Source organism: Gavia stellata, chromosome 15, assembly GCF_030936135.1.
Source record: "Gavia stellata isolate bGavSte3 chromosome 15, bGavSte3.hap2, whole genome shotgun sequence".
NCBI lineage: Eukaryota > Metazoa > Chordata > Aves > Gaviiformes > Gaviidae > Gavia > Gavia stellata.
In genome coordinates this window covers 8,950,103-8,974,942 of record NC_082608.1, presented here as the reverse complement: position 1 = coordinate 8,974,942, position 24,840 = coordinate 8,950,103, and the positions used below count along the sequence as shown (strand labels likewise).

General features: G+C 36.8%; 1 protein-coding gene across 1 annotated transcript; it reads right to left on the bottom strand.

The window, feature by feature from the left end:
* Positions 1–456: 456 nt before the first annotated feature.
* Positions 457–24,505, bottom strand: NETO2 (neuropilin and tolloid like 2). Its single transcript, XM_059824957.1, is given in 11 exon segments — positions 457–1,037; positions 4,071–4,184; positions 10,187–10,415; positions 13,988–14,115; positions 14,205–14,249; positions 16,726–16,974; positions 18,914–19,054; positions 20,552–20,608; positions 24,234–24,393; positions 24,396–24,449; positions 24,452–24,505. Coding segments are annotated over 11 exon segments (1,812 nt in total).
* Positions 24,506–24,840: the final 335 nt, after the last annotated feature.

Sequence of the window (24,840 nt, the reverse complement as noted above, 5' to 3'; positions counted from 1 at the left end):
TTAACACTAACTCTACTTTCAGTTTGACAAATACAGTAAGACACCTATGTTGACATACACGTGGTGCGCTTAACTACTTTTATTTATGTAACTGAGGTATTAAAACTGTCTTGAAAAGCAGACGTCTAAAGAAGAGAAAATGATATGAGGAAGAGAATAGTAGTCATTGTTTTCAGTGTTCAATGATTAGTAGTTGTTTTTTTTTTTTCTTCCAATATCCTTAACTTATAATTTCCATGCAAATTCTCTTATTCCTCCACTAGATAGGTAGCTTGGGAAGATGGGAGGAAATCCACCATTTTTCAGCAAGAATTAATTAAAAGACTTTTTTTAATGAAGTATAATAAGCTAAAAGTGTGTGCATCTCACACGCTGCATATAGTACACTTTTAATATATACACTCTCATTATACACAAGCATCTTGTATATACACTGATACCACCTTCACTAGGAAATTAAAAGTCAATAGACAATGACCCTTGTGCCGTATCTTCTCTTCCTCTAACATATATTTCACATGGAATCTCCTCCATCACCCTGTCTTCTATGACTTGCTCAGGGCAGTCATGCGCTTGTTTGAAAGTGTAACTACTTTTTTTGAATGTGCTATTAAACGTTTTCATTGGCTGAGGCTGCGCAAAATCATTGTGAAAGGGAAGTTCCATGGAGCTGAGGTTTGTCCTGCTTTGTTTTATATTAGAAGCCTGGGAGCCACAGTGGTGGTCATGAATGCATCTGGAAGCTGTTGAAGGTCGTCTCATTTTCTGATAGTTTTCAAGTTCTTCTGATAAATCCGCCAAATCTGCAGAAATTTCTTTGTCCCTTAGTGAAAATAGTTCATAATGTGGAGGATCAAATACTTCTTGGAAACCAGTTTTATTGAAAGCAGTCTTGCAAGCCATAACCTTTTTGCGAGGTTGCTTTACTTGTACTAAAATTGAAATTATGAGTAGAACTAACACTATCCCTGACGTGATGCCAATGATTGTTCCATGAGTTTTGGTGATTTGTTCAAACAATCCATTTTTTTTTTTCTCTGCAAAGAAAAAATGAGGATTATGATAAGGCTTTTATTATTTATTATTTTCCACACTTTTTATCATGTATTAAAACAAAGCAGTCTGTATTGTGATTGCCATATAAGCACTGCATTAATGAAATGACTTAATTGCACTAGAGACTAGACCGGTAAGTCAATGGGATTTATCATACTGGATCTGTGCATTGTTCAGCAAGTCTAATTCCTGCATTAGTAGCTACCATATGATAATTAAGTAGCAGGTGGAACTCTGTGGCCAGTGCATGCTGACTCAGCAGGATGTGGCTTCAATCCTGAACCTCCACTGATTGGTTCATATTCCAAAATCCATGAGTTAAACAGGAGTTTATACAGCTCCAGCTGATGCTTCTCTTACCATGGTTTGCTCCTGCTGGTAACATTCCTATTGATGTCAGTAGAAGGAAACCTATATTTAAAATTATCTAGTTCTTCTTTAAAAGTGAAATATTATCATAGTGATGATGTAAGATTGACTATACTATTTGTTTTCACATCTCTTGGAAACTTAATGACTGTAGCTATTGTGTAAGTCTCTTATACCTGTGTCAACACAGGGAGCTTTAGCATAAACATATTCCAGTTTTAACAGTCCAGTAATCAAGTCAGTTGGAAAAAAGAAAGGGGAGGAGGGTGAGGGGAACCAAACAACCCAAATGATATGGCACTTTTGGCTAGTACTTCATATGAAAACACACAAGATGGCAGCATCAGAACAAGATGGTTTTCCATGCTTAAAATTCTTATTTGAAGATCAAAACTTTCCAGTTGGATTTCTGTTCTGTAAATGTAGTTGTCCTAGGAGACTAAAAGAATTCTACACTGACACTCTGCAACGTCTGCTAGTGGTGGAGAAAAGCTTTTAAGACTACGTAGAAGAAAATATAGTAGTCTAAATGTTGCATATTATTTTCAGGTATCTGGCTCCTGGCATCTGGATATGTGTGTTATGCACCTAAGTATTCCACACACAGTGCATGGAGAGTTATATACATCATATGCTACTTGAAACAAACCATATACTAAACAGAGTCCCAAGGAATTGGTTAATAAGAAGTTATGTCTGAAATACCGTTCTACTACTTAAACTGTTTACTCTGAGTTACATTTATATCTTTAATGTGAAGGAGGATATCTCCCCTTGTCCTGCCTAGCTTAGATCTTAGTGTTACCATACTTTGTGGGAGGTATGAATTTCAGTGCTACGGCAGTTCCCTCATCTGCATGTAGGTTTCTTAATTCTTGGAAGATACTCTAATCAAAACGTTGTTATGCAAAAGGTGCTGTCTCCTCCAGTCTCTTAAAAGAAATTGCACACAACCGACTTTTCTATCAATTTTTGTGTCACTGGGCTTAGGCATAAGGTAGGCCACAATATGCTCAGATTTAGATAGCTGTCGATGTGGACTAAATGAGAACTCTGGGTGCCTGCAGGAATTGAGCACAATTGTGAGAAGCTTTCTTTTTAAGGCTAGGTATTGCTCATTTGGTTGCATCAGTCTCCCTTCAGTCTACCACAGCTGGCAATGCAGATCCAATCTTCATCTGTCTCTTAGTTATTTGCTGTGCAAGTATTAAAGCAAATTTAGGTTGTATTCAACATAAAACATGGTAGGTTATTCAGCACCAGATTCCCAATTTTTATAAATTGCTGTAAGACACTTTCTTCACATTATGATACCTTTTTTATGTAGTTCATTTTAAATACTGCAGTACATGAGTGAAGTGTGGATTCTAGGCAAGGTTCTAGAAAGAAGTTGGTAGAGATGGAAAGAGATCTAGAAATTGCACTTAAGAGGGAACACTGAATATTATCGAAGTTAAGGATTGATAAGAGGAAGCTTACTTGTACATTGAAAACTTGGGAGTTATGGATCAGTTTTGTTAACTGGAAAGCTTCCATAATATACTTTGCATTAGAGTACTCATGAGTGGTGTGAATTTTTTTGTTTGTCCAAAATGCAAATTCAAAGTATTATTTTAGTATTTACTTACTAAAAAATCTAAGCTGGATTTGTGTGTTGAAAAGCCATTTTATTTCAAGATTTTCTGTAGAGAAGGTTTTGACCCTTCCTGCAGGGTCTATTTCTCTTTGAAGTGGAGTACCTATTTAAATCGTTCAGGAGTTTTGTGTTCAGACCTATTTATGCCATTCCATTTGTCAAAAAAACCTATGCTCAAGTTTGTTGTTTTATTGTTTTCTTTTAGCAAGAAAAATAGTTGACCTTAAACTGGTTTCGTTCCAACTCTGAAAATTCAGTTATTGTTGAAGCACAGGTGAATGTATTTGTGCTTTAGCAGAATAACAATTTCCTCAAATCAGAATTTTTCCTACAAAACCTGATATTGAAACAAGTCTTTACTGTAGTTATGATGGTTTAAACAATACTCCCCTACCCCATGTTCTAGAAGCAGTGATTTAACGTGTCTATTTTCCATAAGCAATCACTTCTTGCTTCCTAACAATTCCTCCTCCCTCCCACCCTTTCTGACACCATACGCAGCAGTTGCATTTACTCCGAGATAGTCTGTGATTAACAACTTGAAAGAAATGTTTTAAAATTGTATTTGTCTTTGAAGATTGTTGCTTCTATTTCAGCCCTGAGAAAGGCTTTTTGTGCATGAAGGCTTGTCTGTCTTTTTTCCAGCTATGGTTTTTTTTCTTCTCTAACAAAAGGTGTTACCTGTCCTAAAATCCTTGCTTCATTTAAAGTTTAGAAAAGGATAGGATGCAACCTGGCAAATACTAAATTCTATTTCCTATTAAGCTGCCACCCTTTTAAAATAGAGAGTATATGCTGAAGAGGAAGAAATTTAATTATAAATCAGTAAGATCAATATTCAGGATGCTTACATGTCTCCTGAGTTTAAATAAAAAATTTGGAACACCTTCCTGAGACTAGTAGAATAGCTGTCTTCAGCATATTTCCAGGAAAAACATATTTCATTACTTCCTTGAAAGGCAAACTGACCAGGCTAGCTCATAAACACTATACTTTGCACTATATTCACCTCTGCAGTGATTTTCATCCCAAGGGTATGCACAGTTTTGAATGCCATTGCAGACTAAAGAATTATTGATGCACATGTTGCTATGGCAGAAGTAAGTGTTACCTGAGCAGGGAGCTGCAGGAAAGAAGAGAAAGAAAACATTAGGATTTTTCAGTAATTGATGCATTGCAATAAAACTAGTAAATTCCTGATATTTTTTAACAGGAATACTCATTCTTTGTCTCTGTTTCAAACACAATCACTTTTCCTGCACATCACTAATTATAGGATGATTTACTCTCTCTTCGTGTGGTTGCCTTCAGGTGTATTATCAATGCTACAAAAAATAATCTTGCTCAAAATGTGTAGCAGATAAACAGTCACACAACACAGATAATGGAAGAAGGCTTTGATACTTGTCTGTAAAAACTTAATACTTAAAAATTGCATGCTCACTATCAATTATATAATTATTAAATCTTCTGTGCATCTGCTATGTAGATGGTATAGCTGGTTGTGAAGCAGTTCCTGAACATCTGCATTTTAGAGCCCATTAATATCTTAAGGCAAATCAGATTTCAGCTTGTGGAGGACTGTTTCAGTAACTGCAAGCGATTTCAGTAACTGGAGGCATCTCAGTCATTCCTGCTTGTGACTCAAAGCTCTTAGATCTTCCTATTAGAGCTAATGCAGGGATTAAGAGAGTACAGTTTAGCTTTTTATCTATGTCTATATATAGTTAGAAATTTGAAGAAATAAACGAACTAGAAAGTTGCCCTAAAGATCTTATGTTTCCGTGAATGTTTGTTACAGCTCCTTGACATTAGAAAAATATATTAAAAAAAATAGTAATAATTCTTTTCATGATGCTGTATATTATACATAGGGAATTCTTTATCAATTCAGGGCATTGGGCAAGAAATTGATTTTCCCTTTCTGTCTCAGTAATGTAGTATTTTCATGAAATGGCTATTATTAATGGAGTTGGTTATATATTAAACAGTAAAGATGTGTGATAGACATTCTACTATTTGGTTTCATAGAAAGAATTTATTCTTGAGCAGTCTGCGTTCTCTGAAACATAATGCAAAACCCAAAGGGTACAGCAGAGGAGGGTGACTAGTCCTGAATACAGTGTATTTCTCACTTAGTCCTTCTGTTTAGGCTTCAGTCTCAGTGACAAGAAGAGGAGTTATGCCCAAGAGAAAAGAAAATTCCAACCTTTAATTCTGAATTTGCGTTCCCTAAATCTCACATGTATTGTCTTCCCATTTCTTACTCCACTGACTTTTGGTAACCTATGCTCTTTGGGTGCTGTAGTAATTCAACATAATAGAGGATGTATTTAGAGTGTGTTTTGGAAGAGTTTATCTATGTCATTTCAGTGTTTAAAAATGTCATAGTAACTATCACATGTATCTTCCTCACTCAATTGAGTAGAGAATTTAATTGTTTGGCAAGTAGATTTAGTCTGAAGAACGCTGCTTTAAAATATGATCAATGCTTAGGAAGGTATAGATCACACCCATTGTATCAATCATGAATGAGATGTCATGTTAGGTGTAAGCAGGGTCAGGTGCCCTGGGAGGAATACAAACACAGTGAGTGTGCAGGGATGCAGCTGAGAAAACCAAAGCCTATCTGGAGCTCAATACGGTGAGGGACATGAAAGGCAACAAGAAAGGCTTCAAGTGTATCAGCAATAAAAGGAAGGCCAAGGAAAATATGGGCCTACTGCTGAATGGGAGAGAGGGGAGCTTCCCTTGATGCCTGGGAAGGTGATAGAGCAAACAATCCTGGAAGATGTTCCCAAATGCATCAGGGATAAGAAGGTTATTGGGAGTAGTCAGCATGGATTTATGACGAGGAAATCATGCTTGACCAACCCGATTGCCTTGTAGGTTGAAATTACTAGCTTAGGTGAGGAGAGAGAGAGGTGGATATTGTATATCTTGACTTCAGCAAGGCTTTCAAAGTTGTATCCCATAATATCCTTGTAGAGAAACTGATGAAGTACAGACTACATAAGAGGTCAGTGCAGGGGACTGAAAACTGACTGAACTGCCAGGCTTAAAGGGTTGCGATTAGAGGCATGAAGTCCAACTGGAGGCCATCACTATTGGTGTACCCCAGGGGTCAATAGTGAGGCCAATACTGTTTAACTTCTTCATTAATGACCTGGATGTTGGGACAGAGTGTACCTCAGCAAGTTTGTAGATTATACAAAACTGGGAGGAGTGGCTAATAGACTAGACAGTTGTGCTGCCATTTGAGACAGGCTGGAGAAATGGGTCAACAGGAATCTCATAAAGTTCAACAAAGGGAAACAAAGTCTTGCAGTTGTGGAGGAATAACTCCACATATGTGTGCAGGCTGAGGGCCAGCCAGCTGGAAAGCAGCTCTGCAGAGAAACACTTGGAAGTCCTCATGGAGAATAAGTGGAACATGAGGCAGTGATGCACCCTTGTAGCAAAAAAAGCCAACAGCATCCTGAGCTGCATTAGGAAGAGCATTGCCACTAGGTCAAGGGAGGTGATTCTTCCCCTCTGCTCAGCACTGATGAGACCACATCTGGAGTGCTATGTTCAGTGTTGGGGTCACCACTAGAAGAGAGATATGGGGGGATCCAGGGAAATGGCATGAAGATAAGGATCTGGAGCATCTGACATCACTGGTATAGGTTGCCCTGAGTGGTTGTGGAGTCTCCGTCCTTGGAGATGTTCAGCAACTGACTGGCTATGGTCCTGGGAAACCTGCTCTCCTTGATGCTCTCCACCCAGAGAGACTTCCTAGTTAGGTTTCTAAATCAATAGCCTTTTTTCAGGAATGTTTTATGTCTGCTTTCTTTCAAGGGCCAAACCATTTTTTCAGTGGGATGTGGCTCAGTGGGATTTTTTTTTAAGTTCAACCATGCAATTACCTGGTAAATGGAAAAATAAAATAATTTTCCTACATTCAGACTTAGCTATGTCTTTAACTGTTTCCCCAACTGCTACTGTTTAGGAAAGAAAATATAAAGGAACCTGGTTGTTGTATTTGGTCGGTGTGCCAAACTAACACCTACAATGTATCAAGAGTGGATGCTAAGACAATTCACATCATTAACGGTTTAAGGCACAATGTAAGCATTATTCTGTAAGCATCATACGAAATCATGATACATCATGATGTAAGCATCGTCCGTAATTATGCTGCACTTAAATTCCAAAGGGATTCACACCTTCTCCCAGAAGGAGTAAACGATGACAGGCTAAAATTATGCAAGAGTATCAATCCAGATATGAAAATAGGTATCCCAGACAACCTAAAGCAATTCATAGAAACAAGAAGAGGTACTCAACATTTCTAACCATTATATAATGGAGAGAGACTAATAGTTAAAACGGAAATATTCACGATGCACACTACAAAATAAAAGGCTTTTGGCCTTATTAGCACATGTGGGGAGAAAAGACTTAGGTAGTTTTTCCTTCTGAATTTGGAAAGGAAGATTGTGCAAGCTTTACTTTATAAAGGATAAATAGGATCATTTTTGAAACAGAATAGCTTAAAAAGGCTATATAATAGGCTACAGTATCTATAAAAATATTTCTGACTGTGAGATAAAGGAGGATCTATGGAATTTGCGTCCAGAGTGGTTGTCATGGATCCATGCGTATCTGCTGGTGTTTCAACATGGATCTGTATGAAGTTGTAGTTCTTTTGGAGGCACAGAGGAAGAATTATGATGTAAGACTCATTGCCCTTTCTTATTTCCCTGAACAGGGGATTTTTTTTTATGTTTCTGTATTTTTGGATGATGTATTCTGCTGTTGCTTCTCCATCTGCCAGCACAATCTCTATTTTTCATTCCTGTGCAGTCTCTTTAACATTTTTGGGGAATGGCTTTTGTTCACAAGATGGGACAAATGGACTTCATTTTCCTTTTGTTTGTTATTTGGGGAGGACAAAGTCTAGAAGTCACAATGATTGATTGGTTCCAGTCCAGGACTTCGAGGACATAGCTGGAGTCTTCTCATAACAGCTGCTTAAGACTGGCGTAATGTTCACAGTGTTCTTTATATCTAGCATTATTCACATACTGAATCAAGCCAGAAATCAAATACATTGATTTTTAACATTGCTGTTAGCAGAATTACTTAGTCAAATCTGCAAGCAGCACTAGGTGTGCATTAGGTGACTGTCATGCACAATTAGTTCATTTATGTAAATCTCTTCAGAAATATTGATTGTTTTCATGGTTGGCTTCATATAATTACAAATCATTAGTAAGGTATTAGAGAAAAATAGCTTAACGATCTGAAAATAAGATAAGCACTGATTCACTTTTTTCAGTTAGAAAAATTGCTTATCACGAGATTATTTAAAAATAAATGAAAGATTTTTCAGACACATACTTTTGAATCACCCTGTCCAAGACAGACAGTATCTCAAGTTAGAAGATAAATAAGAATAACCACATACCTTGCAGATTTTCTTCTGCCAATGACTTTTGAGTTGCTTTAAAACTATAAGTTTGGAAAGTTATCTAGCTTTAGGGGCAGTTACCATTTCAACCTCCTGCACTCAAAAAACCCCCGAAATAAAACCCCCCAAAACCCAAACTCAACCCCCCCCCCAAACCCCACTCTAATATTTATAATATAAATATTTATAATATAAATGGATAATTTCCCTGGCAAATTTCATAGCATTTTCTAGATTGAAAGCTGGAATAACTTGCACTATGACTAATATTAATAATTGTATTGAAATAAAAGCTACTGGAAAAGCAGTTATAAATTTTGCAAGCAAGTTGTGCTTAAAACGGATATTTACTGAAATTCACAATATCTATAGTTTATTAAGTGCTTATTGTAAGTGAAACAACGGACTAGTTTGAAACATGCAATTGTTTCTTACTACCATGTACGCAAAGTAAGCAATAAGCTATTTCTCTTATAAGTATCTGTTACTTTAGAAAGATTGTTTTACAGAAAGTAACTTTTCTCCTGTGTTAAACTTTACTGTTGTATGGAAGAGAATATAAAATCTACTTGTTACCTGCAACGTGAACCTTTTTTGCAAGGTGGTGACCAGGATACCTTTCCGGACTGGCTACAGACATATTAGTTCCATTTCTTTGACAGCAAATCTGTACCATTTGTTCTTCAAGCAGAACTTTCTGAAAACCTCTAGCACAAGCATAGGTCTGATTTCCTGAAGTGGCAGATATGTCTTACTCTGCTCTCCCCGTGTATCTCAGATCTGCTTTGCAGTTCTAAACTTAGTCTACTTTTGTGCTGAAGATGCCACTAATTTTCTGGTTCTGCAACGTGGACAATTTCATCCTTTGGAAATATGTGAGGCAGCAAAGTTTTCCATTAAGTTCAGAGAGAAAGCACTTAAAAGACAATCTCATGAAAAGCATGCTTTCAAGAAACAATTTACAGTGAGAATAAAGATTATCTCTAACCCAAGCTATAGAATCTGAACAGAAATCCAGACTGCATTTACAGCTCTGATTTTAATATAGCATTCTTAAATAAATTTGAATTTAACTGCTTATCCACGGCTGTGCAACACAAATGGCCTTTGCTAAGGGAGCATGTGTTGGATCATTTAGAGCTACATGCAGCTGAGAAGGAGGTAGCAGCTTAGGTGTAGCTTGAGTGGGTGTAGTTCCAGATCCAAATTTGAAGGTAGGGCAGTGGATAGGAAGAAGATGCAGACTCTGTGGGGTCACGTGTGTTTTCTAGCCTTCTGAACATCCAGCGTGGGCTTAAAGAGCCTGTTGTGGTATCTGGCAGGGAACTGGAAGATGGGAGCTAGTAGGAGAGCACACTTCAGTCCCATTGCTGTCTTTTTATGTAAGTCTGTGCTCATTTGTAGAACTCTTTATGAGAAGGACATAGCCTAGGGCTCTATTATTACTGAATTCAAATGAAAAATAAACATTTTAAGAATAGAGGAAAGCTTTTCTTCAGGAGCCATGCTTATAACTGTAATAAAGCAACTATTTAATTTACCTGCTAGTATGTGAAGGAAGGAAACAACCTTTTTGTGTGGTTCTGCTGCATAATATATAGCTGATGCTTTTCCTAAAATACCTGAAGTACCCTGATATCAGGAGAATAGGCACTTTAAAATCTACTTACGATCCACAAATGAAGTGAACAGCATTCTGAATCTGCTTAGTCTACTGCCTTCATCTGCCCACATTCGTACCACACCTGTCCCAGTCTGCAGCATGACATCGTTTGCTACGGTGCTGCAAAACTTTGCCTTCAGGTTTTCAATAGAACTACTTCCATCGTATACAGCAACAAAGTTTCTTTTGCATTCATTTGAATGCTCCATTTGATAGTCGAGAAATCGCAAATAAATCTGTTAGAAAAAAGAAATTAATGTCTCTAGGAAAAGTAATATAGAAAAGACAGTTTTCTTTCTTAGCAAACCTTGAATAAGATGTTTTGTCCCCTTACACATGTGTAACTTCCCATTCACGACACTTTTAAACTTATATTCCACATTGATATTTAATGAGAAAATATTACTTGAAATTTGTCTGAAGTATCTGTTTCACTTCTCCCCTTCCCCAAAACAATCTTTACTTAATAATTTACTCTGATATATTTCCGCTCCCCTTGGGAAAAAAGTAAAAAGCAACGCGCTTGCTGAAGAAAGCACTAAGCAGCTCTGCTAAATGTGCAGTCTGTTACTCTAGAAGAGATACAAGGAACACATAAATGTGCTAAAAGAATTTTAATGGTATTTTGACTTGTTCTCTTTTCTTTAATTCATAAAATCAAGGTTAAAATATAAGGGAAGGAGTCTAGTCAGAACAGCTCTGAAGTAAAACAAGGAAATTAAAATTTGTTGCTTCAGAATGAAAGCTAATTACTGAACCACAGCAATGTTACGAAAGACTTAAACCATAAAGTCAGGAGTAATTTGAATAAAAATGGAAGCCGGAGAAAAGTAGGAAGAGTTAGTAAGTTTAAACCAATCTTAATTCCTCCAAAAGCAGAAATCTAATCCAAGAGAAGGCAGTGTATGTGGTAGACTATAATGCAGCAAGGAAATTAGATGACCAAGATGATGCTTGAAGAATAAGCAAATAATTTATTTTGCTAGAGCAGGAAACTTGTGCAAGATTGTAATTCAGTTAGAATTACATTAAAAGATCATAGGGCTTTCTTATCTCTTGAATGGTTCTATTGGAATTGTCAAAATTCTAGTGAAAGTTGATAAGTTATGTAACTAAGTCATCTAAGCATGCTGCAAAGTCCATCTTTAAACTTCAAAAATTCCTCAGCCATTATTTTGACAGAGAAGAAATCCATCCATGTGGAGGCTGAGGTCTCCTGCTCTGTGGGAGAAGCAGCATTCCTCCTCTATCCATGAGTTCTTCAGTATGTTCCTCAGACAAGCTTGGGTCTAGACTGTATGTGTTTTGAGAACAGTTTACAATTATCTCTCTGGCTGATACTATGGGTGCTAAAGACCTTTTGCACAGTGCAGTTTATCATGCATCTGCTTAATGACAAGAGTCTCAAACCCTTGTTTAGTTTGTGAAGCAGGGAACACAGGGTAGATGAATACCACACTTACTGCTACAGTAACTATTTTTCTGTCGTTTTGCTGTTTCTCGCTTTTAACCTCGGCTAGTGCCAAAGCCTTTTAAAACTGAATTTTAAAGAATTCACAAAAACAAAACCACCCACCTTTGTGTGGGGGGAAAAAAGATATCCCCCACATACACTTAACAGGCTGTGTGAAAACACAGTAAAAGAGCACAGTAAAAGACAGGTGACATTCGTATACCCTGGCTCTTCCTTTCCAGCGTTTTCCAGAGGCAGATTGCCAGCACTGTCTCCCCTTGTGCATTCTGTGAAAAGGTGCAGCCTGTGCTGTATTATCTCATGCTGCATCTCACTGTTTTGTGATTTTCAGTATATATTTTTTTTTTCTTTTTCTTCCTGCTGTCTTTGTTATAGATTTACTGTCTGAAATTCTCAGCTACATTGAGAACCTGTCTTCCATTGTTGTCTTATCTCACAAACATGGGTGTGAGCTATAAGTGCTATTATTTGGGCTGGGAGATGGTATTTTCATTTAATGATTGACATTATATAATCTGCTGTGAAATTACAATGGAAGCTAAAAATAAATCAGCACACTTTTAGGAGAGCTATTCTGTGTATGAAAACAAAAGAATAATTCCATTAAAAGAGCTCATCTCTGCAAAAGCTCCTTATGGTTAGTGTGTTAGGCAAGTAAATATAAAAGGTCCTCACTCTTAGATTATACTGATTATTCCAGTAATTTTCTGAAATCTGGAGGTAATTTATTAAATATCTGTTATGCAGATTTTAAAAATCCTTTCATTGCTGCAGTTGTGTCAGTTTTAAAAATTTATTCTTATTACAAAATCAGATTGAGGAAATTAAAAATGTCTATGCTTATTTTTCTCAAGACACTGCACCATATCAGATCTAATGGATTTTATCATCATAATTCTGCCAGAATTGAAGCTTGAGAAACCACTGTCAGAATACTAAGAATTATTTTTCTGTAATGTTTTAACTCAATAATTTAGGATGATGATCTAATCTCAGGACTGACCCAACTATAACTCTGCCTTCTGGCAACATTCAATAATTTATTAAAATACTTAAGCATAAGACCTAGTGCACTCAAGTGGCAATGTAGAGAGAAAATGGTTTTATTATTGTTTCTGGAAGAACTGCTACTATTACTTAGACTAGTATAGGGCTCTTGGGAGTTGAGTCACTTCCTTAAAGGCTCAAATATATTAATGGCGTTTTAGTTTCTTTCTTGTCTCATCCTCTTATTACCATCTTTTAGGTTGCTGTTCTAGAACGAATTTGGAAGTTGGTGAATAGAGCTGGTTAGTTAACTATTAGGAGTGTGTAAGAAGGCATAGAGTAGGTTTGGCAGCTCCTGCTTAAATTTTTTTTAATTTTTATGGACGTGCAAGCAGTGGTATGTGCTTTAACACACATACAGAAGCAAAATTACAGATGTGTATGCTATATGGAGAAAAAAAATGTATTCTTCAGTGCAACTCAAGTAATTAAGAAGTATATGATTCTGAAACATATAGCTGTTGAGGTTTTTTTAAACAGGCTATAGCTATTGTAGTTTGGAATTATGAATAGGATTTTATCCTTCTTTCTGCCCAACAATAAAGTTCAAGTTGGTTTTAATGTGCAGAAGATAATGATGTTTTCACAAGCAGTCTTTAGTTCTGCAGGCACAATCATAAGTATCAGGTACCTCAATAACTAATGCCGATTTTTGGCTCGAGCAGCTAATATGCCCCTTTAGAGCTTGGGCAGAAAAGCTCTAGCAAATTTTATTGTGGTACTTTAAAAGGGTGTGATCCTATAGCTAAGTCAGAAGAGAAAGAGTGGTAATTCCTCAGCTGTTTCCATGTAAAGCCTTTCATTTTAGCTCAGACTGCTGATGAAAGTGGGTTTTAAGATGCTGCATTGCTAATTAGACTGGGGAGGAGCAGGTATGTGTTCTGTTGACTTTGAACAGAACCAAATTCTCCAATAGAACCACTGGAGGCAAAATTTTAAACCATGGTAGCAAGATTTACTGGAATTTATCAAAGCTGCTAGCCAGCATTTTTGCCTGTGGTCTTCCAATAAAACCAGAGTCCAAGTCAAATGCCCTTGAAAATTGTTGCTTAAACAGTTTTCACAGTTATATTGTATTTTAAGTTTCAAATAATAGGAAGACAACGCTATGGACTTGCTGTATAAGTTTAATTTCAGAAATAATCCTCTATCTGGATTTCCTAAGCCACTGATACATAATTCATTTCAGTTAAAGTGAGACATTATGCAAATCACAGCTAGTGACTATTACCTGCTACTAATGACTTGGAAACCCATTATATGCTGAACGATACGAATGAAACCCACCTTAGCATTTGGAGTAGCTTTAATTGTCCATATGCAGTCAACTGCTTGTCCCGGTTTTGTTTTTCCTTCTTGTTCTACTTGACTGGAACGTACTATTCCATCTGCTCCTGAAAGCTCAAATTGGCAGTCTAGGGAGAACATATACTTTGCTGTCAAATGCAATATGATACTAATTTAAAATTTCATGTATAAAGAAATTGTTACTGTAATACTAGACCTGGAATGGGATTTAAAATGCCTCCTAGGTAAGTGAAGTCAGGATCTGTAATAGAAAGAAGTGATGAGTCACAGGGGCTCTCAATGCTTCATAATCACTTCAAGGTTTAGTATAATCTGAAGATTATGTCCATTTTTTATTATGACACAATAAAAATGCCCAGAAAGTTTATTGAATTGATTGGAGGGTACAGAGACAACTTTTTTTAGATAAGATTATTCCACAAAGATTGACCTTATCTGAATAAGGTAATGCTATACTGACAGCTCAGATTTCCAGCATAACACCAAAAATTACTATTCACTATTTTGTTCTTATATTACATTCTGAATTTAACTATGCCAGTTTTCACTGAAATCACTGGAGCTCCACGAGAGTACAGGGGATCTTTCTGTGTGCATCATTTTTATCAGATTGCTGTCTGTCCAGTTCTGAACAATTTGAAGTTTAGTAGAATATATCAACACTTTGAAACTGATAATCGCTATCAATAAAGAATATAAAGAAGGACAGTTCAACAGTAAAGATAATTTTCCCTTGGGTACCCATGCCTCTTCTATTAGGCCAGGTGGAACAGTTCCAGACATTGTTTATGAAGGCAGAATTTCACTTTGATTGCTCCTCTATCTTCTCTTCTAAATGTGATGTGTAGGTAGTGTATGTATCTGTAGTACACGCTGTAGTAGTATACTGGATGCATACTACAAGTGAGTTAAGAATATACTTTTTCATAATGGGTAACTGATGGTACTTGACTTTACTGGGACTAGGGCTTGGCTAAAAATGATTCTGTAACGGGCTGGGATGTCCAAGGCTTACACTTCAGTGATCAGGTTAGATTTCCTCACAAATCAGCATAGAAACTCACAAGATGCACCCATTTGCAGCTGTGCCATAGAATATCACCACAGAAATCATGCAAATCATAGTGTGCGTATGTGTGTGAAATGTTAGTCTATGCAAAGAAAGCACTAGTTCATGCAAAAGTGCATGCCTGTTTTCTACAAAATTCTTTTCCAAATGAAGTTCCAGAATTTGGCTCTTTCTGTGGGTCCTCTAAATGGTTTTCTGTATAAGGAGTTTATCACTTCCCCTAAAATGTCTCAGTCCTGAGCTTAAGACTCAGTACAGTTGAGAAAATGCCTTCTTTGCCCTCCTCTATTTTAGTTACCTAGTGAAATCTATGATCACTATATGCAAAATTCTGCAAGAGATTTTTGACCTTCTTGGTGAACTGATTTTTTTATGAAGTGTGGGTGTACATGCATGTCCCCTTCCATTTTCACAATCCCAAAATATTTTACCACACTTCATGTAAATGTAGAGGAAAGACAAGAAAAGGAAAGAAAAGTATCAGTCCTTCTATTGCTGCAATCTATTGTGAAAATAATATACGGTTTAAATGTATATTTAACGTTCCAACCTGGAACTAGGCTAAGTTAGTTTGGAAAGGGATGTTAATGAAGTAGCTTTGGAAAAGGACTTAGCAAAATGCGTAAGTACTGTCCCTATGAAAACATTTTAGGACGTTATTCCCAGTGGACTGGTCACCATGTTAATCTGAAGAGTTTCCAAGTCTAAATCCCTAGCAAGTTATACAGTTCTAGAAGCAGTAATATATAATCATGTGTAGTGTTTTCATGTGCTGTAGGGGCAAACACCAGTTGGGTAAAGATGACATTAAGAAGTTACGCCTGTGTATACATTTATAGTAGTAGCAGACCCGACATTTGTGTACTGTCTTTTGTCCCAAAGGACAAGAAAATGCTGGTAACTACACGTATAGTATCTATGAAGTACAGCAGTCAAGCATTGCACAGGGACATCAGGCCAAATTTTCTTGTAAAAAGAATGCCCTGCCAGTTTTAAGTGGCCCCACAGAGCAGATGTACTTTTTGTTTGTCTAAAGGCACTGTCAGCATATTATCCTCTCCTTCATACCCTGTAAACTACATCGTACTTTGAGCAAAGAACAATTCTGTTGTCTGAGCCTGCGGTTTGAGGGAATCTAGTTAGACTGAGAACTGATGATTGGACTGTATAGATATTTCCTCCAGCTTTTCAGAAAGGAGATTCAAAATGTTTTGCATCTGGCTGGAAGTGCTATTGTAGATTTGCTTCAGGTGGTTTTGTTGTAATGTCTTCTATTCCTAGAAGATAGGCGGTTAAAAATGCCAGCTATTTGTCTACATAAATGCTCTTTCCATTACTACCACTGGTGAAACTCGTACAAGTTAGAGTAACAAAGAGGGAAGTTGCTAAAGCCTTCAGCATGAACAAGATCAACTGACTTCTTTGCTAGTAAACTATACACCTATAATTTCCTTCAGTCAGTTTTCCAAAGTGGTTTTAGTCAAGTATGTTGTAGGATTAGCAGGACTGAGATTGTAACTATCACACTGTCACTTTGCCTTCATAAGCACTCACGAAATACAGCTCTAGACTGCCAGCATAAACACATCCACAGAGTTCACTGGGAGTGGATGGTCATTACCTCAGTCAGAATTTTAGGCATCTTTACCTGGTATAAATGAGTACTTTGCTTGAAATCCCTTTCCTTCCAGCTCCTCATCAGAAGTAAACTTGATCCACATAAATCTCCCTGTTGATCTAATTAGTGCAGGACTTTTCAGACCACAGTAACGATTAATGAGAGGGGAGAAACCAAAAGGTCCATCTCGAACCTCCAGATGATCAAACCGACATTCAAATGAGGGTTCTATGTAATAAGGTTCATCAAAGGTCAACTCAATTCTTTGTCGTGGAGCAGCTAGACATAAAAAATCAAGCAAAAGGTTAAATGAAGATCTATATAAAAAACACATGAAGACATGAAATAATGAAGAGACAGGCCTCCAAAACAGCAAAATAAAAAAAGAGACTGGAAAATTCTCAGAATACATCTGGCAGTCTGCTACAAAAACTCAGATACACTGTAATAAAAATCTAAAAAATGATTGTGTAGAAGGTAGTTTTTTGTGGAATTTTATGGATTTTTTTTGCTTGCTGATCTTTATTGTTGAACATTCAGAAATGACATAAATTTAACGCAGTGCATGTAACAATATTAATATATATGCAAAGGTATTCAAACAAGTTTTAATATTAAGATATAAATTAAAACCAGTGTTCTGTGAAAGCAAAGTACACAAAAAAGGACAAAACATTGAGGGACGCAGAAAAGAATGGAAAAGAAAAAGATACCAAGAACTACTCACTGGTATATTTCCTAAACATTAAGCCCAAATTTGCAGATCCTTTGACAGGAGACATCTTTTATTAGAATATTCAAAGTGTAAATGCTTCATTCATATTATTAATGTCCAGGTGACTGCAGATGTTGGTAAGTCTGAACCAGTGGCAGCCGAACATCAGGATTTGGATCAGACCCCTAAATCCTGATTAGATGCAGCTATGGCTACTTTGCAACCGGACTTTCACATCTGTAGTTTGGAACCGTGACTTTATATTGTATGAATAGCTTTAGTGTTTTTTGTTCTTGTTATCTATTGAGCTACATGAACTTTCAGATACTAATTGGTATCTGGAATGACAGCATTAAAGAATCACATGCTGCCTGCTTTTTCTGAATGCAAAAAGGATTTACTTGTATGTCTCTAATGCTCTGTTTAGACCTCATGCCTTACTTATACGTGAGTTAAAAACATTCGTAGCTGTTTGCACATAGCAGTGGTCTGCAGGAAGGGCCATATCTTAGCTAGAAGCTCTGGAGGGCCTTTGTCTCACTTCTGTATAAGGATGGTGAGGACAGAGGCAGGGAAACCGATTCCATGCCCCATGGAAACTGCCTTGCGCAAGGGAGATGCAGCAATGGATCTGGTATGTCCGAACTCTGAAGCTGGACAGGATATCTGCTCTCCAGTGCCTTCACTGTCACAGAAGATGCAAAACTTCAGATGTGCATGCATACAAGCAAAAATGAGGGTGTCTATGAACCAGTACTATACTACAAATAAAAACTCACTGAAACATATTACTTGAAATATTTCAATTAATTGATATGAATCTGATGATTAAGCTAACTAACATTTCTAGCTGACTTGAGTGGGTTTTAGGTGCATTCTAAAAAGAAGAAAAAATAAATAGTGTGCCCCAAATCTTGCAGCCTTTATCCAAGATATTCTCATTAGAATGTGGTTTTATTCTAGTTAATGAAATTTTTTTGTCCTCATCACATAATTTTAATAGTGACCTCGGCAGTGCTAACAAATCTCCATATTTTTAGTACAGTGCTATGGCAGTCAGATGTAGGTTTTTTGTTAATAAAGGACAGCATAAAGATTTTCTGTTTGTGAGATAGACAGAATATAATCTTCAACCATCTTTTGCAGTTTATTATCAGCAATATTGGAAGTGATATTAAGATAACAAGCTACAATTTTTATCTCAATAGTTCTGTGCCTTCATAGATTACAGTAGATCTGATGCTGCTTTTTTCTGGCTGTGATGGTATGTCTTATTCCGTATGGCTAATTCCTGAATGTTTGCATTTTCTACTAAGTTGTTATTATTACTTCAGAGAGCAAATGTAGCTTCTTGTTCAACCAAATGACTGCAGAATTGATTATATTACCAGTATGGCTATACAATACTTGACAGTATAGTAAAATGACACAGTTTTAACAGTTCCAAGATTATTCATTTAACAATAAGATTACAACACAACAAAACAGAAATACAGCATGTACCTTCTAAGATATAGATGCACTCTTGATTTGGTGGGTACATGTTAGGGTAGTTTGGTGAAGCAAAATGTCCTCCATTACTCGTCCGTACCCAATTGTCACACTGGGTAGGAGGAATGCGATTTGCTCCAATATTTTGCCCACCTTAAGCAAAAAAATAAGTGATCAAATGAATTTCTCCTGCAAGCATGCAAATTTGATTTTGCAAAAGTAAAACACTGGCATAACGCATGCCCTAGAAAAGAAGAAAGTAATTTATTTTGGTTAAAAACCCTCTTATATGCCACTTGTTACTATCTAGCTTGGAAAATCTTATGTTTAATTTAGTGATGTGGTATATCCTAAAGAGTTTTTGAAAATCAAACACGTCCAGTAATCTTGGGAAGGGAAGAGAGGGAGTAATTTTTTTTTTACCCAAGTCAGTTCAGATCTTTTGATGCTCTTCTTTCTAAGTCAAATAGTCATAGTGGCTGCCAATACAGCAGCATTATTTTATGGCTTATGTCTTCTCCATTCCTATGCAAATATAATCTAAAATATTTGTTAGCTTTTACTATTTTTGGCCCTGATTCCAGAGTATACTGAAATACATGGCCCTTAGATTGAATTTCTATTTACAGAAATTTGTTGGAATACAGAATGCTTATAACAGAATTAATTATAATATGTAAATACGCTACATTCAGCAATGATAGTTAATAAAATGACTAGTAATAGGTAGATTGCACTGGTAGCTAAGGGTGTCATTTAAGATCAAGGGTCGTCTTCTGGGTGTACAGGGAAATATGATCCTTGACTGAGATTATGCAGTTTACTAAGCTAGTGGACCATGCTAGACCATTCGCAGGAGCTTTGTTAGTTCAGATTTCCTTATCCAAGGAGAAAGAAGTTGGGAATAGTATGATCTCTCTGACATTCTTCTTAAGTACCTTTGATCCTTCTCCTTGAGACCAGCAGAACTGGACAGAATAAGACACAGGATACGTGGTTTCTGCTAGATTCTTCCTAAATCTCACAGGGTGCTCTTGTAATGTTATTCATATTTATGCAGTTCTTCTTTGCAGACCTTTGAGAGGGAGTCCATGCTGATACAGGTCTTAGGTGCCTCCAGTAAATTACATCGCCTTCCACTGGTATCTTAGCAGCTTTTTGATTTATGGGGGTGAAAACCTAGTCTCTCCTGCAGAAATTGTTCACGAAAATTCTGTAGGTGTCAGTTCAAGGAATTCTTCTCTCCTTTGTGTGGGTTAATCCCACACATGAGAAAATAACGTTTGTGAAACTGATGCCTTCCCCACTCAGCAGGCTTCAAAAATGTTTGTGGGTGGACTATATGAAAAGCTTGTTGTCAGATACAGAAAACATTAATGTCCTTGGTGTTTTTTTCCCACCTCTAAGGTCTAAAACCATAGAATTTTAACTGGGAAAGTGAACTTTCATGTTCCTTGCGACTGGATAGCTTTGTTCAGTTGGAAAAAAATGCAGTAAATGGGGGGAAAATGGAAAATACTGAAATTCATATTGGTACTTCAACAGCTATTAATACCTGAACACAAATACATTCTTTCACTTACATTGCTTAATTAAAAATTATAAAACTCTTAAATTTTTTGAAAGAAAATCATCAAACCAAAATTGTACCTTGTGTCTTCTGTGCAACGGCAATCCCTTCCACTACAAGGATTGTTACTAGCAACACTGATGAGAGAAATTGGACAGGAAAAACATCAGTAATTCATCAAAATTATAGACCATTTTCTGCAGTCTTGATTCATGCAAATCCTAGAATCACTAACCAAAACAAATCAGAACATACAAAAATATATAGTCCATTTATGTGCTTTCTTAAAATTTCAACTTTAGAAAACCAGGGCAGTCTAAGTGCACCATCAGTTCTTCTTCCATGTTCCTTAAGAAAGCATATATGAGAATAGCAATTTATTGCTTGAGGGGACTTTAAGAATATTTTCTAGAGTCTCTACTAATTTTCAAGCATTTTATAAAATTAAATGGTATATATCTTCTATATCCTGAAACGAGATGTTTCACTGCAATATTGAACCATATTTATCCTAAAACTCCGTATGCATCACGTGCAGACTTCTCCGGCTTCCAAGAAATTAATCAGGACCACAGGAGACACTGCACAGTCTTATCCCTACATGGATTTCAGGAGCACTATAGAACTGTGCTTGCAAGACTGGTTGTTGTGATGCTGCCACAACACTAGTGATTTCTGCAAATGACGTGGCAGTAGAAAATGAGCAAATACAAGTTCTGACAATGGAGAGACTTACTCTGAGCAGTGACAACATCTGGGATGTAGACACTATTAGGATGTACACTGTTGCAAGCACTCTGGTTTGCTGAAATGTTGTGTTAGTCTCAGATGTTGGCGTTTTCTAGATTTGGACTGACTAAATACTGGACCTGTTAAAGATTTTGTTACACTCTTTCCCCCAACCCTCTTTCTTCTTCCTTCCCTAAAAAGAAGCTGTCTAGATGGTTTTGCTTTTGGCCTTTCCCTCATGTTTACACTCTCATTGCACCCAAGAAGTGTCAGTCTGAACAGCACATATTAAAGATTTCATATTCCACTACTCTTCAACAGTTTTAAAGCAGGCTTAATGTCCAGATTTTCCAAAAATGCTTTGTCTCCTCAAATTGTTAGGGATTACCGGGAAGGGAAAAGAGAATGAAATAGAGTATATAATTATACCACTCTTCAAATCTTTCATTTGCTTCTGTCTTGAGTATCTCTACAATTCTGGACACATACCTTAGAGAACTAGCTAAGTAGGCTAGGACTCTGCTCTGGACAGAAGCTGGCTGAGGGGAGACAGGATACAAGTTAGAAAACCAAAAGTGTCATTGAGATGGTGAATAGAGAGCAACTACTTGTTGTCTCTTCCAATACGAGAATGAGGGTGTATCAGACAAAGCTAGTAGGTGCCATGTTCAAAGTAAATGAAGATTTTATTTATTTTTTTTTAATGCACATACTTCATAATGCATCCTTAAGGTAGAAAATTCTGTTTCAGAAACCCCTTACGCCATAAGTAGTTGGAAGTCTGGGATAGTATTTGGGGCAAATATAATTTGCTCTACTTTTATATTCCTTCTGAGACCTCTGCTTTTGTATCTCTGTGAAAGAGGATACCAGGCTAGATGGACCTTTGATTTGACCTGGTACGGCCTTTCCCATGTTCTTAATCCACTTGTTAATACTAAGTCAGACAGGCATGGCCTCACCACTGCAGGAAAAAAAAGATTTCAGCAGGAATTTTACTGTCACATTCAAGAAGTTAATTTTATTTTCCCAATTTTCCACTCTCGTTGCTCAGGCATTGTAGTTGTTCATGCTGAAACGGCATTTTCTCTATCTCTGATTTTCCTTGTGTTGCTGTTAGACTTTCAGCCCTTCAGACAGTTCCAGAGTGAGCATGCACTGACTGTGAACTACGGTCATCTTGACTGAACTCATCTAGATGCTACTGTAATGTTGGCATAGATATATTATCTTGGGGAAAGACAAAAGGAATCAAAGTCTGCCCCTAAAAGTGTCCATCTAGCATTTGTGTTTTATTAGGTACGTTTCTGCTGCCCCTTCTTCTCTCTACCCATATTAAAACAGATTGTATATCACGACGAGATTTTCCTTACCAACAACAGCTTTTTCCCTTGTAAGTCTAGTTCACAACTGTGGGTGTTCTAAAATACCATATGGATCTTGCAAACAAGTGTTATGTTCCTAGAAGCTTATTTGATTTTTAGGGATGGATTATGAGGTAGTAGGTTAAGACTTACGCAGTTTTGTAATTTCCATCTTTGCGATAATGCCGTATTTTCATCGATATTAATATATTGAAAATACACTTCCTAACTGTCATTATCCCAATCCAAAGTATCAATCGTTTATCATTGCTGACTCACCCTAGATTGAAAATTCATCCTTCAGAAGAAAGTATCTAGTACCCATTACTGGTCTTCAAGTTACGGATGTTCACCAGTCTTTAAAGCAAATAAAATAAATACCCCATCTTTATTAACATATGATTGACATTAGTTTTCAGGTATTTTTTAGTTTTTAATATTTCTTATGCAGATATTACTATTTCAAAATTATTTGCAGTTTATTTTTGTGGCTTCTGTGTTTAAACTGTGCACTCAAAGATCTGAGTTTAAGTGCATGAACTGACACTGCATTCGTATTCCTGAGATCGCTTGTCCCTAACAGAGAATCTTGATAGTGGTTATAGGGTTGTCTGTATTTTCTTTGGTTTTTTTCTACACTGGTTTTGGAGCAACACTTCAAAGTTGGCTTTTGTCATTGAACACAGTTTCCACAATCCTATATAAATCATGTGTCAGTATGTTCTTCTATTGAATTAACCTTTCTTAAAGATGTGCTATGCCCACTCTCTATTTTGCAAGGACATAGCAATCTCTTTATAACTTGTTGTGCTGCTTCTTAAAATGCAAAACGGGCTTTGTCTTTTTTTCTTAAAGCAAACAAACACAGAAATATGAGCAAGATAAATACTTTCATGACTAACAAAATTAATGCAGATAGTCACCTTCAAGTAACATTGGGAAATCTGGGGGTTTGTTCATTATTTTTTTTAGTATAGCTATCTACTATGGCTAACACTGGTACAGTATACCTTTTTTTTTCTTTTTCACCTTGCAAATATCAGTAAGCATCCACGTTTATTTCAGTGATTGTGCTCTCTTGTGCAGATAGAGACAACGTAAGAATAGATGTTCAGTTACACTAACCAGTGATTTCCCTTCTTGAAATGATGTGGATACAGAAAGAAGCCTCCGAAAAGGACTTCAGAAAATCTGATTGGCTTTCACTAAAGCCTGTGCTGTTTCTATAAATAGTCCAGAGCTGTGTATGCGTGTGTAAGTGCAAAAGAACAGTGCATGTTTCCTGCAGAACAGCATAGATATGCGGGCAATTACAGAAGATAAATGGGCTGAATATTTGTCTTACTGTCTTCCTTTTGTCATGTGGATGAGTGTATATAATAAGTATCGGTCACCTTCTTTTTGTTCCCTGCCCTTTTCATCCTCTGCTTTTTTAATCTCTTCCATCTCTTGGCTTTCCCTGGCAATGCCTATCCTTCTCATGCTCTCAACAACCCTTAAGATGTATTCAAAGCAGCCTAGGTAGCAAATGTTTTTAAGGGCCTTCCTTTGCCATTACTTTTATCCTGGGTGATAGTACAATAAAGAAAAGAGGTGTCTCTGACTAGTACTCTGTATGTGTGCTGTCCTTATCTCTGTGACATTGCTAGCAAAAAGGTGGAGAGAGGACTTATCTCTGTTCTTCCTCAGAGTACTGGGCAGGGATGCCTGAGGTAGCATTGCCTTAAATGGTGTGCATTTACATGACACAGTATAATGTGGGATAGCAAACAGGAGTTTTTTGACTGAAAACAAGGCCTGTCAATGTTCAGGATGAAAGGAAAAGAACGAATGAAAAAAAATCAGTCAGGATATTTTTAGACCTTTTAGACTGCTTCCATTAACCCATTTTTGTGTGCATTTTAAAAACAACAAAGCAATCACCTGATGTCCTAGATCCATACCACTTCCCTGAAAAAATATTTTTTGAATGTGAAAGAATAATTTGGACCATACAAGTCAGTAAGAAGGAAGGAAGATGTCTAGAGAAGAGACAGATCCTGTAGGATGGTGCAATGGAGAACCAGTGTACTGGTACTGCATGTGGGGACACAGACACAACAATTAGAACAGATGTGAGATACCGAACTACTTTCACGAAAAGTCTTGTAGCACTTTCAGAAGGATGAAGAATGATCTTGTTATTTCTGATAAATGGAAATTCAAATAGTTATAATGCACCTGAATTTGCAATGGGACAATATTACTCTGCTCCTTCTTTTTTCCTCTTTTAAAGT